Genomic DNA, 16,505 nt, shown 5'->3' with positions numbered 1-16,505 from the left:
GTGTGTGTGTGTGTGTGTGTGTGTGTGTGTGTGTGCGTATGTGTGCGTGTATGGATCAGGGCTGTGCCGTTGCTGTACCGCACTCACTTGCACCCCGCCGTGGAACGCGAAGTATCGACCGGTTAAAGCCATCCCCGCCCGTCGTCAGCTAAACCGGCCAACCAACCCCCTCGTCGACACTCAGCCCCCACGAGCAGAGTTTCTATCCAACTTTCTTACATTTTCCATCTCTGTCTCCTCTTTTCTTCATCTCTTTCTCATCTCGGGATAAAAGGGACGATACTCGGATAGTGTCCAAGTATTGATGCTTTGTTCTTGCTGCAAGGCATTTCCGGCATGGACATTTCTCTCCTCGATGTTACATATCGGTAGGCTGAGAATAATGAGCAAGTAGATACGGTTGAGCACGCGATGGAGGGTTGTGCGTGTCGATTTTTTTTCTACTGAAACGAAGTAGAAAACGGCCGTATCAAACAATGCGTATTTCCGGACGTACCTGATGACCTTCCGTTTTGTTTGAATAAAAAATGGACTTTGAAAAAATATGTAGCATTTATTTTTTTTAATGAACTGTTATCGTATATATTTTTGCAACAATAATGAAACAAAAAGTTAACAGAGTCTTCGAAAGAGCAGTTTAATATAATGATTGTCTCTTTTTCTGTCTACACAAAAATAGTGATTACGAGTAGGATTTATGTAATTCGAAATTATATAAAGGAGATGACTACTGAATGTAAAAATCATGCATTATCGTTTATCTCGTTTATTCAACAATTTCAATTATTTTCTAACTATATGACACGTAATGTATTATGTTGAAAATATTAAATCAGAAGAAATTTGAAATTAGATAAGTTTCGAGTCTTTATCGGTTGAACAAAATGTACTTTCGTTCATCGATAAACCGGTGTGACACTTTTATTGGATTGACGGGATGTCATTCCAACGACTGCCGGTCATCACTGGAATTCATCGTGTCGAACGTCAAAGATAGCCCGTGAAAGTTTTCGAACGGTCGGGATATCGGATGAATCATCGAGCAGAGACGACTATCGCGAGATGCGCCTGGGAATGCTTAAATTTAATATATAGGGCTTATAGGGTATTGGTATCTCACAATTTCCAGATTAAATCTAGTTTAAAGCTAGTATAGTTTAAAGCTTAAAGCAGACTTATTAAAAAATAACTAATCTCATGATTTATTCTGTGAGCATTTTTATTACTATTAAATTAATTTTTCTACGAAAGAGAAATGATAAAGTGAGTGTAAAATTTTGACCAATATTTAATTTGAGTATGAGAGAACAGGAATAGAAGTAAATCAAAATTATTCTCGTTTTTACAATTCTACAAGTTGCAGTGAGTTTAAAACAAGAGACATATGGCGAATTTTCTTGTCGATAAAATGCGTACTCAAGTGAATCTTGTAGAGAATCGCAGAGACCGCGAGCTCCATTTTTTCGCCGCGGTTTCGCTTTTTCTGTCGTCGCCACCGCCACGTAGCGCTGTCAACGACGAGGACGAGACGCGGTTGAATACCACGAGATTCCACACAAAACTATCGCGAGTTGTCGCCATTCTCTATTGTTGCACACGCTGGCCGGTCGACATGGAACAACGTGGCCCAATGCGAAAACAGAGTTATGCATTGTTCGTTTGGAGTAAAATTATTTTGCACAAAGCCGATTCTTAACGAACAATTCCACGCACAATTTCAAGAAGGGAGATAAGAGATAGAGTCAATAAATATAATATAGAATCAGCGGTTTTAATAGAAAGAAATATTGATGATAATTGTCTGTAGTAATGTATATATAGCTCCATTTTGAAATAAATATAGTAATCTCTCGTAAATTCAATTAGTATCAAATCTGCGTGGAAAATGGAAAATGTGAAAGAAAAATATTTACAAGCTATGTTGCGATGGAAAAGATAAATTATGCAAAGCACGCAAAGTAATTAAATTAAGAGATCTTAAGATGATTGTTAGGGGAAAACTTATTAAAATAAAAATCTTAAAAGCATCACGTTTTTCTCTTTAGTGTAAATTGAATTTTTATATAATTTTTCCATTGGGTACTTAAACTATGAATTAATTTCAATTACAACCGCGACGTTAATTCTCTTCAAAATGCAATAGATTCTCGAAATTTTATCTCGAAAGCAACTGCATTATCCGTCGTATAATAAAATTGCCTCCGCACATACATTACATATTTTTGCAACACATCGTTTTGAAGATAGAAAATGTACGGCATTTCAGCGGCTGTGTAAAATTTTACCGCCGAGGTTTTGCTCGCCACGCGATTTCCCGGGTGTAAATTACAATTTCCAGTCGACATCGCCGCCGTATTCTAAAAGTATACTTTATCGTGTCGCATTCGACGCCCTTTGTCGCTGCGATGTTTTTATCACGCGCGTAGTGCATATAATGTATATAGTTCTCGGCAAACAAAGAATTTTGCACAGCGAACATAATACATGGCTCTAAGCGAAATCTGCAGTGTATAATAAGAGTAATAATTATGATAAAAGAATTTTTTGACAAATGGACAATGTTGAATACTTGAATTTCGAAATGTTTTTTTAATGCGAAAGAAATTATTTATATTTTTCTTATTTTTTTATTCGGATATGAGATATGTGTATATTCCAATGAATTTCATGACATTTTTCTAAAGTATAAAGATCCACAATGATAAAATTTCCAATTTATAATATTATTGGGTCAAGTCTGATCTTACAGTATTGAATTACAGATATTGAATTATCAATCGAACTTTGTCATCATTAGAGGATGTAGAGATTTGTAAAATGTTACAATTAGCTTTCTGAAACAGGCAATGCTAAAACACAATGTTGAAACAGTTCATATATAATTATTATATTTTTATCATCATTTAATCTAAACAATTGACCTTCCAACTCTGCTGTTACTTTTATCAGGAAAGCAACGCATGAATCTCTTTCTCAGATTCAGTATAAAAAAACTTGATAAATTTCCGCGCCTTTATTTATTGTCAATCTTATCCGCCTTATAATTAACAAAATAATACTTAATAAAAAATAATAATTACTATTACGGACGGCCGTTATTCGTAGAACTTCAGGCTTTTTATTTTTATCAAAACAGCTATGGCCGTAATAAAATAATGACTCGTTGGGAAATGAGTGGAACGCGAGAGCTATCCCTAGGGAAATTATCTTATCGACTATTACTCGTCGTGCATCGTTGGCCTGCCACCACAATCCGGCTTTCAATTCTTATAAGAGCGGATAATTCTTGACCTCGCGAAGATAGAGCGACAACCGGTCATTTTCTTAATGTATTTTATCCGCCAATTATCCATATTAGTCTATTTTATTGGTACTCTGCGTACTCCGTAATTTGAATTTATTCTATTAAATGCGACAATTGCACGCTCGGTTTTATAGTGATGAAGACTAAAGCCTTTATGTTCTGCAAAAAAATTTATTAAATCTTAACATATATTTCTTTTGAATAGTACATATTAAGTAAACATTTCCTTACAGTAAATAAATATGTACTCATTAAAAAATTTTGTTAAATCAAATTAATGATTCTTATATCAAATAAATATAGGTTCACATTTGGTAAATATTTACTTTGTTGGAGTAATTTAAATAAATATATTTATTAAAATTTAGTATATTTTTTTCATGTATGAATATGCAAGAACGTCAGTTAGAAGAGACGCAATAATTGTTATGCATTCTTTAAGAATTGTTCTTTCTTGTCTTTGAAAAAGATTTTATATAATATGACGCTGTAAAAAAATGTCGGCACCGTTTAAGAAAACTTTTATACGAAGTGAGCGGAAAGAGTATTTTTTAATGTTATTTGAGAATACTAGCTTTAATTGAGATTTTTCTTTCTGATAATTACGTATGTTAATTTATAATTTCCTATATAAAATAATAGTTGAGGTTTTATTTAACATTGATATTTTTTTATTACAAATTACGGCCTCTGCCAAGTGTACAAATACAGCAAGCAAGATGTTTAACACAATTTTATTATTATGTTAATAGAGTTTGTCTTCTAGGAGAGAAATGTAGAGGTAAAAATCCTGCAAGGTACCAATGCTCGCATATTCGCATATCACTCTTTATGCACTAATTAAATGTCAAGTTTTCTAGTTCACGGAATACGAGCAAATTTCATTGTATTTTTTCATTTTTGTATCTTTGAATTATAATTATTTTTTTTTTTATTTTACTCTCTCTCTCTCTCTCTCTATATATATATATATATATATACATACAGAGTGTTAGTTAAATATGTTGTCATACTCAACAGAACGATTCTTTGGTTTATTTCAAGTAAAAAAGTCTATATAAACATGTGTCCTAAACGGCTTCGTTTCCGAAATAAAAAAATTTAACCGTGTGATAATAATCTGTTTATTTGAAAGAAATACAGCTTGAACTAGTCAAAACTATTAAAAAACAGAAAAACAAAAACAAGCTTCAGTTCTTTTGGTGAAATAAAACAATTAGATGAATTGTTAAAAATGTCCACTTTGCGCCATGATACATATCTATCGAGCCTTCTTCTCAAAGAGATTGACGTACACGCTCAAAGATACCAGGTGTGTTATCTCGCATGATTGTAACTATTCGATTCCTCAAATCATTCTCATTCTCAATTGGAGTGGTATAAACCAATGATTTCAGATGCCCCCAAAGGAAATAATCCAAAGGATTTAAGTCTGGTGATCTAGGAGGCTTTGACTTTGACTTTGTCACTTTGTTTACGGTTGTGCGAATTGTAACTCACGTGAAGCAAGGCATATTTATGCAGGAAGATATCTCCAACGCAATTCACCTGTATTTCGGAAACTAAGCCATTTAGGACACATATTTATATGGACTTTTTTATTTGAAATAAACCAAAGAATCGCTCTGTTGAGTATGGCAACATACTCAAACTAACACTCTATATATATATATACGAGTATATGTCATAGTGACGGTGCAACGAAGTAGGGTAAGATAGAGTTGCTATGCAAAGTGCAGAAACACTACGCCCTACCACGTGATGCGCGATGCTGTGCCCTCCGAGAGAAACCCGAAGCGCGGTAGAATTCTGCAGGATTTGCACGCGCAAAAATACGTATCCTTTTATAAAATGCAGTTCCAGTTAAAGCTTTCTTTATTCTCTTTTTTTATTTTTTGTCTCTCTCTCTCTCTCTCTCTCTCTCTCTCTCTTTCGATAGTGCTTCCTCGATTAGTTCGCCCACGAGTTTGCTCGAGATCGAAAACTAACTTGGAAATAACGAGGAGGCTATTTTCGATGGCCTTAACGTCACTCAGTTGAGGTTTTGCCGCGAAATCCAATCGGCGAAAGTTCGATAAAGTTAATAATGGCCAGTAAAAGCCGTGGTGGTTACTATAAGGATACACAAGATCGAGTAGAAGAAAGAATTTTTATATTTGTCTCATTATGAAAGATCAGTTTGCTTGTTTACAATTCTACGGTATAAAGTATCTAATGTAAATGTAGCGAATGATTATATTATTTTATCATTTCGTTTTTTCACTACTTTATTATTCTCTCTCTCTCCAGCTAAATCAAGTTTATATCTCTATTAGATAGGTAGTCCTGAGATTAAATGTTAAATGATTAATTGAAGAAATAAATAGTGAAATAATCGTAATTGGGATTGTCTAAATTAAAAAAGAAAGATATGGAGCTCTTTTTAACTTCTGTCAGTAAGTCCACTAAACTTTTTAGTTAAATCGCTGTAGAATAGTGGAAACTTACAACGGAAAAAGGGCCAACGTCGAGAAAGGTGATAAATTGAGCACAATGAGACACCATGGGGTGGTCGAGTAAGGAAGAAAAGCACCCTTAGAGATCCCACAAGCTTGCGTGGCGAGCAAGCGAGCCGTGTGTCGGCAAGAACGAGCGGGTATTTAAAGCGCATCTCTGCCGCGCCGTCGTCGTTGTTGGCGACAAAATGCTTCTCTTTGAAGATTCATCGTCGATCGCTCTAGTTCCACATCGGCGAGCGAACCGACTCGTTTCAAGGTCGATGTCTTTCGTCCCCTTGCATTATTCTTGCATCCCTCACTTTCCTCACGGGTCTTTTTTTCCGCAACATCTCCATCTTCCATTCCACTCTTGCACGGCTCCCCTTTTTATCTTGCTGTTCCAGTCTCACGTGTCCTTCCTCCATTGACATTTTTTTCCTGTTTATCTTACAGTATTCTTTACGGCGCAATATCATGCAAACAAGAAAGATCCGTGACAAAACGCGAGAATGTACTCTTAATCTTGAATCGGAAAATATGAGGGCTAGCTAAAAATGTGTATCGTAAACAATTAATGCTTATTTCTATTACGAAATGTTTCTTCTTTCGTCAAATTAATTTTATTTTTTAATATTTATGACTTACAAATTCTCATATTTTCTTGCTTCTCTTTTTGTACAAAGATTTTCATTTCCTTGAACAAAGTAAAAATTAAACGAGTAAAGTTCATGAAAAATTTAAATCTTTTCTTCAATAAAGAAAGGGCTAATGGTTTAACAATAAAACGATGCATATCTTTCTTGTATCTCGTCTTGCATAGTTTATTTCTTACCTTACGTTCGCTCTTGCTTCCTCGCTATCTTTGTAGAGAAAGCTTTATATGTTAATCCACGAAGATGCAGGGACCATCGTAACATGTTCGTCGTGCGATTTTAGAAATTTAAATCTCAGCTCGCTGCTGATGGAAAGAGAACTTTCATCGTTATTTTTAGCGTAGAATAATATTCGCCCACTTGGTATATCGAAGAACAGCGTTATTATAAATTCATTTTGCTATATGAAATAGCGTTTGTGGAATCATTCGGAACATTTTTTCAACACGAATTACGCATTAATGTGATAGTTATATTTAAATAAAGACTCTACTGTTCATAAAAACAGTATGTACGATTATTACAAGATATACTTTCCTCGAGTTTGTTAAGATCTTAAATTATTTCGCGAATGGAATAAACAGTTTTGGAAAATTACATCGATGGTGTGTAATATGAATCGAATGAAGTTAAATAGGTTTTCGATCTGACTGCTGTTACAGAATAATGAATCCATTCTTCGTAGTTTAATTTCCGCTTCCTGAGCCTCTCATAGCTAAATGTGAAATGAAAATTGCGTCGCGTTGCATAGCACAGGAGTGAAATCGTTCGACGCAATTTTACATCGCATTTCATTCGATGCTTACATATTCTTTACGCATCTGTTTACATCCGAGAAATATCTTTATCCGGCATTTTACTATCTTATTGTCACTTTCCCTCGTAGTGCGATCGGGACAGAATGTGTGCGATCATTGCTTTGCATCTCTCGACAAAATGCGACACTGTATATTGCATTCCTCGTGAACTTTTGTCAATTATGTACCATTAATGTCGCGCATTACTGCCAGAGAGAACCACGTCGCAGTTGCTCGTTTTAGTAAACTACAACCACGCCCGAACTTCTCCGCCAAGACGATCACTAGCCAAGCACGATAAAATACGGTTGGCGCATTGAATATTAACAAGCTGCAACAGATAATGACCTTTCGTGAAATTTTCTCCAATGTAAAATTAATTTTAATTTTATCGACGATTCTCGATCGATGTGTTGTTAGAATTCTTGATTAAAGTAACGAGGATATTTATATATATATATATATTAGAAATCATTTGTATATCACCTGTATGTAATTTACCGTGCATAATGATGAAGATTTTTCTCAATATTACAATTACTTATTTCATAGCAGAAAATAAATATTCATATGTTAATATTAAAAATATTTATAAAATAATATTATGTTTTTATTAAAGTTGAGCGTTTTTGTATTACATCATTTTATTGATGCTTGCAATATTCGACTAATGGAAGCCGCGATGCTTTATGTAATATTCAAATGTATAAATCTGTGATCGTGACCGACATATACAGGTGAAAGGGATGAGCAGCGCAAGAACAAGAGCGTGACGTTAAATAATCGTCGTAGCTTCGGCGGTATAATCTCGTAAAGAGCACGTGAGCGGAAAAGCTATCCTCCCCCCCCCCCCTCCCCCCGATTTTACGATGAGGGGTTGGAAAAGCGGCAGGGAGTTAGCGTGGCGAGGATTGGTGCACGCAGTAGCTGGTGGCACAATCTCCGGTAATGATTGGTTGTCATGGAAACGAGCCAAGCACCTACCTCGCCCTTTTTCCTCCGGGCAGACCGAGCGGCGTGATCGTCGCGGCGTGCGTCGCGACGCGGAGCGTCGCGTCGCCTCGCCTCGCCTCGCATCGCCTCGCATCGCTGGCCTGCAACACGGCGCCGACGCCAGCAGGACCAGTATCGGCCTCGAGAGTCTCTGTACCCCGCAGCAAGGTTAATACTTTCGCTACGAAAAGAGATCCACGTGAAAATCGTTCATTTGATATATTATCATCGGTCGCGACAAATATTTGTGCTTTTCTCGCGCTATATGTGTATTATATTTTTTAACTATATTATCTACTTATCTATTAATATTATATTGAAGACATTTAGTTATTAATTTACATAATTACTTGAAAATGATGATTTATACTTATATAATTTTATTAGATAAGAAGCATGAGAAATTCTTTGCAGTCTCTTACGACTTGACTTTTATGACTTCCTTCCGTATTGAAACTAATATAACAGCGCATTCATTTGGGTATAGAAAACTGGAGCTCACTTGACCTCAATTTCAAGTACTTAAGAAAGAGGTGACAATAATAATGTAACCGTTAATTATTTATGACGACCCAGAGTTTCTTGATATTGTCAGCTGCTGCACTTTTCTTCGCGACGACGGATCGCGGTCGCGCTGTTCATTGTCAATCGTAGGTTCAGTCTTACCGATTCAATGTGAAGCCAATTATAGACGTACCGCTGATAGTTTCTTACCGCCTTTATCTGTAAAGAGAACAAATAACTGGCAATTGCTTGTTGACGTCACGATGAGTTGTAATTATTTCTTTTCTGTCTTCACTCGTTTTCGTCTCTTGATTTCTTTTTAACTCATCATTTGCAATATACATACTTTCTTAATCAACAAGATTCGGTTATCGAGATTTTTTTTGAAGCAGATATATATTTTCAATGTTGCTTAATTTAACAATAAAAAATTAATTAAATTTTATTTACATTTTTTTATACATGTTCCATTAATTTTTTAAAACTAAATTCTCCTTTCGCTTTAAAACGACAGTTGAATAATGCTCTTCAAGCAATTTCCATCTCGTTTGAACGAAATCTCTTTTTCACGGCAACAAAACGCGTGGGCGGCCATGCGCGACAATAATAGATTTTTGCATTAATTTCGTATCGATAAACGGTAGCCGTCGTTTGCGAAGAAACGACAATTTAGGTCTCTCGGCCTGCGGATGTTCGCTCAATGGACAATTTGTAGTCGCTAATCTGCCACCCTTAATCGACGGTGCTACAGAAACTTTAGTAAACCAAAGTTTCCCCAGCGCCGTGCACGCGGTTTTTCATGTATAGAAGGAAGAAACGGAGTGCGGGGGTGTATGTGGAGTAATCGAGGTTTAGTTCTTGGATAGAGAGCTATAGAGATGCCACGTCTCTATATGTGACTATGGATTCTGAAGATGGACTTTACTCTCGCCTACAGTCTTGAATTGCGATTATAATTGTTTCATTACAACTCGGTTCTTTGTATGTACTTTGAAAATCGCGTTAATGAATACTTTTGACGTCACCGGCTGTGATTGTTTTATTTTTAGTAATGCGAAGTGTAAAGCGAATTATAGAATCGATTTGACTGAGCTGTGTAATTATTTGAAAATTAAAGGATCAAATCCAGTAATACGCGCGTTTGAAGAATCTCAGTGTTTTATCCTTTCGAAAAATTTGTTACACATTCATCTTCTGCTTTTCAATATAAAAATGTAATTTTTATTATATTTGTAAGAAAAGTATCGAATATAAAATTAAATGTATAAATATTTTTATATCTAATGGAAGCTGCGGCAAAAGACATTTAAACAAATGTTTGATATAATGGCCATGATATAATGCGTGATTAAAAATAGATTTTGCGATACTTTCACGCGTTAGGTATGTGATTTCGATGTGGAGTAATGATTAATACAAGCGTAATCTAATTTTTCATGATAAGAATTTTTAGTTTTAAATCAGTAACTCAGTGCTTTCATACATTTTAAAATATTTCGCGCAATAATGCTACTGAATATTATTAAATATTTGTCTTACGGATATATAATTACTATCGAATAATAGCGGGTAATAATTAATCAATTCAACCAATTATAAATACGGGTTGTTGCTTAACGTATTAAATTTGCATATTAGCATTATTAATTTCAAATCAGTTTTACTGTAAAAAGAGTTAAGTTCAAAGCATTTTCAAGGAATTTCAATTAATATTATCTCTCAGTAATTATCAAAGTGCATTTTATCAAAGTAGATATATGTATAGCTTAGATATATATTTTGCAGTTGTATTAACCATTCTGATAATACAACTTATAATTGTCCTCCTAATCTTAAGCTCCTAAGCATTCAGATTTCAGATATTCTACATCTTCGTATATTGTGAGGCTCATAGCAGTTTCGATACATGCAATAAATTAGCGAGGATTCGTAACTCGTTTGTTATTTATAACATTACGCTTTAATATGTCTACACTATGTACGTCGTTAGACAGATTTATTTATACAATATTATTATTTTCCGAATAACATATTTATATATATTCTTATGATTTCAGAGGTGCCTTCTCCGTGGTTCGACGATGTGTGCAAAAAAGCACCGGTCACGAGTTTGCTGCAAAAATTATAAACACCAAAAAACTCTCAAATAGAGGTAAGTGATCATCATATTCGGACGCGTTTCACTCTTGAATCTGAAATATTTTTCGAAAAAAGAGAAAGATATGCGCTCGTTTAGAATGGTGAGAAAAGACTGTTACTCGCTTTCCTTTACATGATATAAATACGTACATGTAGTACAGATAGGTCGAAGGCACAGAAAAGAAAGGTTCTTCTTCTCGAACGTTCTTTTCAGAAACGTTTGAAACATTTCCGAGGCAACAGCGTTCGTATCGTCATCGAAAATTTCCATTGCAAAAGAGCTGCTTTCATGTCTTTATGTGGCCGTTTCTCTCGCATGGTTATTCGATTGCAGAAAATATGCAACGTACAGCGACATATGTACATAGAACTGTTATCTTTTATAATTTATCATATAACATATCTCTTTGACATATGTCAAAATGATCAATATCAAAATGTTGCAATTCTTTGTTACTTTGTTAATTGTTTTTTCTACGTAAATTAACACCATAGAAAATTCTAATGTATATCTATATAGTATTTTGTTGTTGTTTTATTATTTTTTTATATAATTACTATAATATTTGGAGACAAGAATAAAGATACGAAAATTTTTTTTCTTTTTATTTCATCTTTTTGTTCGTAATTTTTTTAAAAGAGCTTTAAATATGATTCCGTTAAAGTGTATGTACATACATATAGACGAGTAAGATCAAAAATTTGTGCCATCAATTTGATCGAGTAGCTATTTCCATCTTGCGTTTTTTGCGATTTTTTGTGATCGAGCATGGATTTAACAATTGATGATAACAATTCGTACATGTCTAAAAGCAATAATCATGCGACACGTCGCGTCGTTGCGTTGTCAATCTGCCAACGCATTCCTACACGGGACCAATGCAGTTACCAGTTTGTAACGAGATCGTTGGTCCGGAAAATTATACATATCAGCTTCTTTTGAAATTCAATCGCTTTCACGCTACATATCCGTAAGAAAGCAGTGCTTTCGAATGACGCGAGATGGAAAGGACATTAATTTTATTACATTTTATTTCATTTATTTTATTGCAACAGCAAAAGGTGAGATGATGATTCATGATACAATATAATTGAGTTAGGCGAATTAAAATCCTTTATTTACAAATTAAATGACATATGTATAAAGATAGCGAATTAGCGACTGAATGCGAGTATATCGACATATGCTCTTTCTTTTTTTTTTTGTTTTCTTTTATAAGATAATTTTTATAAGATTGATCTTTACTAATTATTAGATATTTCTTTTTCTGTAAAATTATTGGCTCTACTTTTTTAAACTAAATTTAGTTTCTTGCAAAACTAAATTTAACGCATAAATTTGCAAGTATGCATGATTCGTAGAATGAGAACATGACCGTCCAAAATAATTACGCGTAACAATTCTGTTCGTACGATTAACGAAGTATTGTTTTGATTACTCGATTGAATCATTTGAGCACAGTGCAACGATGCGAACAATATCTAACACAGTATTCTAATCCGAGTACAACGCAAATGTGGTCGCTATCGTCGTTTCACATGCACGTAAATGCATTGCGGTTAACCATCGTGAAAGAAATTCCGTCGAAAGCATAATGTAATATTCACAGGTAGTCAAACAATTGAATAACAATGACACATCAACCAAATAATTATGTTAATAGTGTTAATACCATAAGTATCCCCAAAAAATAGGCCACCAAATTTTAACACAATTTTTTATATAATTTTCTGAATAGTGATAACTCAAAGAATCATAGTATTGAGATGAATAATACCTCAAATTAAAATTTGAATATCTCTTGACAACCAAAAAAATAAGAATTGAGTTACAAGAAATATTTTACAAATTGACGGACGTCGTTTAAAGATATAGACTTTGAAAAATGAAAAAAAATTTTTCAAACTATTATTATATTCAGGAAAATCAGTTGCCCGATTCAAACAAATTATAAGTTTTTAAGCTCATTTATTTCCTAGCAAATCCATATTTTAAATATTTTTCTATTATTTTTTTTTTATAAAGTTACACATTGTTTTGAAAATTAAAAAACGGCCTTTTCTGCTTATTTCAGAAACGAATTATTATAACGAAACTTTATTAAAGAAAAAATTAAAGTGTAAACTTTGAAAAATGTAAAAATTTTACAACAATATTTTTACAACAATATTTAATACAACTTTTATTTTTCCAACAATAACATAATATGCAAGGAATGTATGCTCTTTTAAAATGAAAAACGTTTACCGATAATAAACATTAGTTTAGATAGGTACAAAAATTAAACAAGTAGTCCTAATAAAGTAATCCATACAGAACATGTTTTTATCTTTACTTCCGTTTTTAAAACATCTTATAACAATTTTTTAAAAAATTATTTAATTTTTTCTCTCTTAAGACTGAATAATTCGCATTACCTTATCATGGAAAAATAAAAGAAATTTAAGATTTAAAGTTTATTTTAATTTTTGTTTTGATAAAATTTCTTTTTAATAATTTTTTTCTGAATTATAGATTTTATTTGAAAAATCCGTTCGTTTTATATCATTTTTTCATGATATACTATTTGATGATTTCACGATGAAAATGTAACTTTTTCAATGAATGTAACATAGTAATGATATATCGCTCTCAGCAGGCTCTTCTGGGCTAGACCGCTGCCTCGTTTGATCAAGATTCAATTCCTATGCATTAAGAGAGAGAGAGAGAGAGAGAGAGAGAATATCGCAAAGGAAAGTCGCGTCTCATCTTCGCCGCGCTGAACGACTCGCGAGCACTCGGAATTGCATAATTTCCTCCTGCGGAGCTGGCGTACTCGTTTCCGTCCCTCGCTTCCTTCCCTCTTCGTTCAATTTATAGCCATTTTCTGCGGGCACGATGCGGCGAGATAAATCTATCTTTGGCATCGCCGAGCCGAGCCGAGCCGAGGCGTGGTAAAAAGGTAAAAAGGTGTCAGGGTAAAAGAGTAAATCCTCCCTCTATTTCTTTTGTCCTTCTGCTCTTCTCACCTGCATCTTTCTCTGTTTTTTATCCATCTCTTCCTTCCTCCCCAACTCCCCTACCCCTCTGTCTCTTTCTATATCTCTCTTTCTCTACCTCCTCTCCCTCTGCGTCCTTGTTCTTTCCTCTCGGACAAGAATCGTTTGCTCGTGCGAATCAGCTCAGACTACGACCTTGCTCCAGTAACCTCTTGACCTAACGGAGGCCGCGGTCTCCGCAATATGGCGTACGCGCTCTGCGCAATGAATAAAACTCGTATCCTAGAAAGGAGAGGGAAGCAAATAGCGAGCTACAGGAACCAATCGTTGTGACGGAGTAGGAGGAATAGGAATTCCTCGATTTCCTCACGAATCGACTCGCGCTTGACTGTCATTTCCCGTCATTTCCGATTCCAAGACACTGCGACCGAGTATGACACGGTGCAGTTGTACTCTCTGGCATGATCTGAGGGAGAGAATTCTTTTCATTTCTTTTGTGATGCATGTTGAAACCGCACGTGCGGTCGTTTTTTACCCTGCGAAATTATTTACATATAATCCTGCGGACGTACAAGATTGTTTATTCATTCGTTCGTTTATAAAGCCCTTTGTCCTCGCAGCGAATGAAAGCAATCAGTATAATTAAATTAATTGACATGTGTGTGTATGTGTGTGGATTCATGCACTCGCGATCAAACATAGAGAAATGACGGTTGATAAAAAATGCACTACAATAATAATTTGTAAACTGCGCGACTAACGAACTGTTTATTTTATAATAATATAATATAATAATAACTGTTTATTTTATAATATTAATTTATAATATTATTATATACTTATTATTGCGTTAATTTAGTTTTTTTTTTTATTACGGATATATTTAATTTTGTTTTTATTTTTGTTTACATTAGATATAATAATAATTTCTTTTGTTTTATAGTTAATTCTAGAATGGCAGTCTCAGGTTAACCATTTATTTTATAACGTAAAAATTGAAACATGTTTTAATAGAAAATAGAAACCATGTCATAGATTTATGTGAACAATTAATAAAAAGGCGTACAGAGAGAATGTAATGTTACATATAAATTGTATAATTCTAAACAATCTAACAATAAGTTAGGCTAATAATTCGTATTTATATTCGAATAAGATGCATTACGAATTGCTCGAACATTTTTATCTAAAAGCAGAAAGATGACGTTGAACAAAATCTTTTTTTACCATCTGAAAATTATTATATGGGATAAATTTATTTGAGACTTATTTGAGCGGCGGAATTTCCGCTGCTTTTGGCGCGAATAATTAATCGAGCGATATGGTAGGGAGTCGGAGTCACGATTATTTGAATTTCTAATTTGCAGCTTTGATCCACAAAGAGAATCATGAGTAGACTGAACGATGTTTTCTGACATATGCGCGCTAATATTCACGTTTTCTGCCTTTTTTCTAATCTTTATCTTTATTTATCTTGTACTAGAAATTTTTGACTCTGCTTAATCTTATTTTAATTCTTTTTATATTTTATATTTCTAGAGGAATGTTATATCGTCATTTTGTTTTTTGGATAATATTTCTTAAACGAGAGTTAAAAATAAAATTTTTTAAATATAAATATAAACTAGAAAGTATCTTCGAACAGATAATTTTTATAATACTGCAATTTTGCAATGATTATCTTTTTCGTAACAGAGAGATAATTGTCTTACAATACAGGCCCCAAAAACTGACATTACAGAGTTACATAGCAATGCCATATATTTCTATTCTTTCCCTTTTAGAAAAGTCATCTATATAAAATTGTTGACATATTTTAACATAGCTAACAAAATAGGTAACCAAAAAAATATGAAAAAAATTGTTACTTTTTGTTTGTTAATAAGAAAGCTATTTTTCTTACGAAGTTTTTAACGGGATATTATATTCATTGCTGTCCGGAAATCATGAGGAAAAAATGCATCATTATCCCTGTAGCCTTATCACGCACGATAGATCAAGGGTGCCTCGTATTTTCTCTGCATCGACTTGCGTAAGCCAGCGCGACTATATAACGGTGGTTTTTATTATTGACGCTTTCGTGACATTCGTGCTCTATTGGATGGGAAACGTTACATCGGGTGGATGCTTGCTCGAAGAATCGGCCTTGCGACAAAAACGATCAACCTTTCGACGATGGACACCCTTTCGTTAGGAGACGCTTTAAGGACGCGTATCGATATTCGTCTTTCCGACAGCACCTTTGTGAAACGCATGATTGCCGGAAAAGCGAAACTGATTGCGTGGAAATGTGATTTTTCGAGCATTTATTTCGTACCTCGAAATCATGAGATATTAACTTCCTTAAGCTTCCGTAAAGTAAATATCGATTGTAAGAATAATCCATAATTACTTTTATATTAATGTAATGATACAATTTTATTTGGTAATTAGTTGTATGTTTGTATTCTTCGAAATTAATTTTATTAAAATATATATAAGAAAAATTCACACATGTAACTTTTTATACGCTGGTTGATTTACAGCATATAGATTTTCGCTTGCTCGCTATATGTCAGTATGCATAATTTCTTATAAAAAAATACATACACACATATGCTTAAGGATAGACTGCACAGAGTTGTCTATAACGAGATAAAAATAAAAAAAATATATTTTT

General features: G+C 33.9%; 1 protein-coding gene across 16 annotated transcripts in view; it reads left to right on the top strand.

The window, feature by feature from the left end:
* The window catches only part of LOC108751406 (calcium/calmodulin-dependent protein kinase type II alpha chain), a 106,085-nt gene that overhangs the window by 22,098 nt on the left and 67,482 nt on the right, over positions 1-16,505 (top strand). For all 16 annotated transcript variants that reach the window (XM_018491581.1, XM_018491571.1, XM_018491580.1 and 13 more), the window contains exon 2: positions 10,786-10,880. In XM_018491581.1, the coding sequence (XP_018347083.1) occupies positions 10,786-10,880 (95 nt within the window). The remainder of the gene's footprint in view (positions 1-10,785; positions 10,881-16,505) is intronic.

The sequence above is a fragment of the Trachymyrmex septentrionalis genome, unplaced genomic scaffold (assembly GCF_001594115.1).
Source record: "Trachymyrmex septentrionalis isolate Tsep2-gDNA-1 unplaced genomic scaffold, Tsep1.0 scaffold44, whole genome shotgun sequence".
Taxonomy (NCBI): domain Eukaryota; kingdom Metazoa; phylum Arthropoda; class Insecta; order Hymenoptera; family Formicidae; genus Trachymyrmex; species Trachymyrmex septentrionalis.
This window is presented reverse-complemented; position numbering and strand designations above follow the sequence as displayed.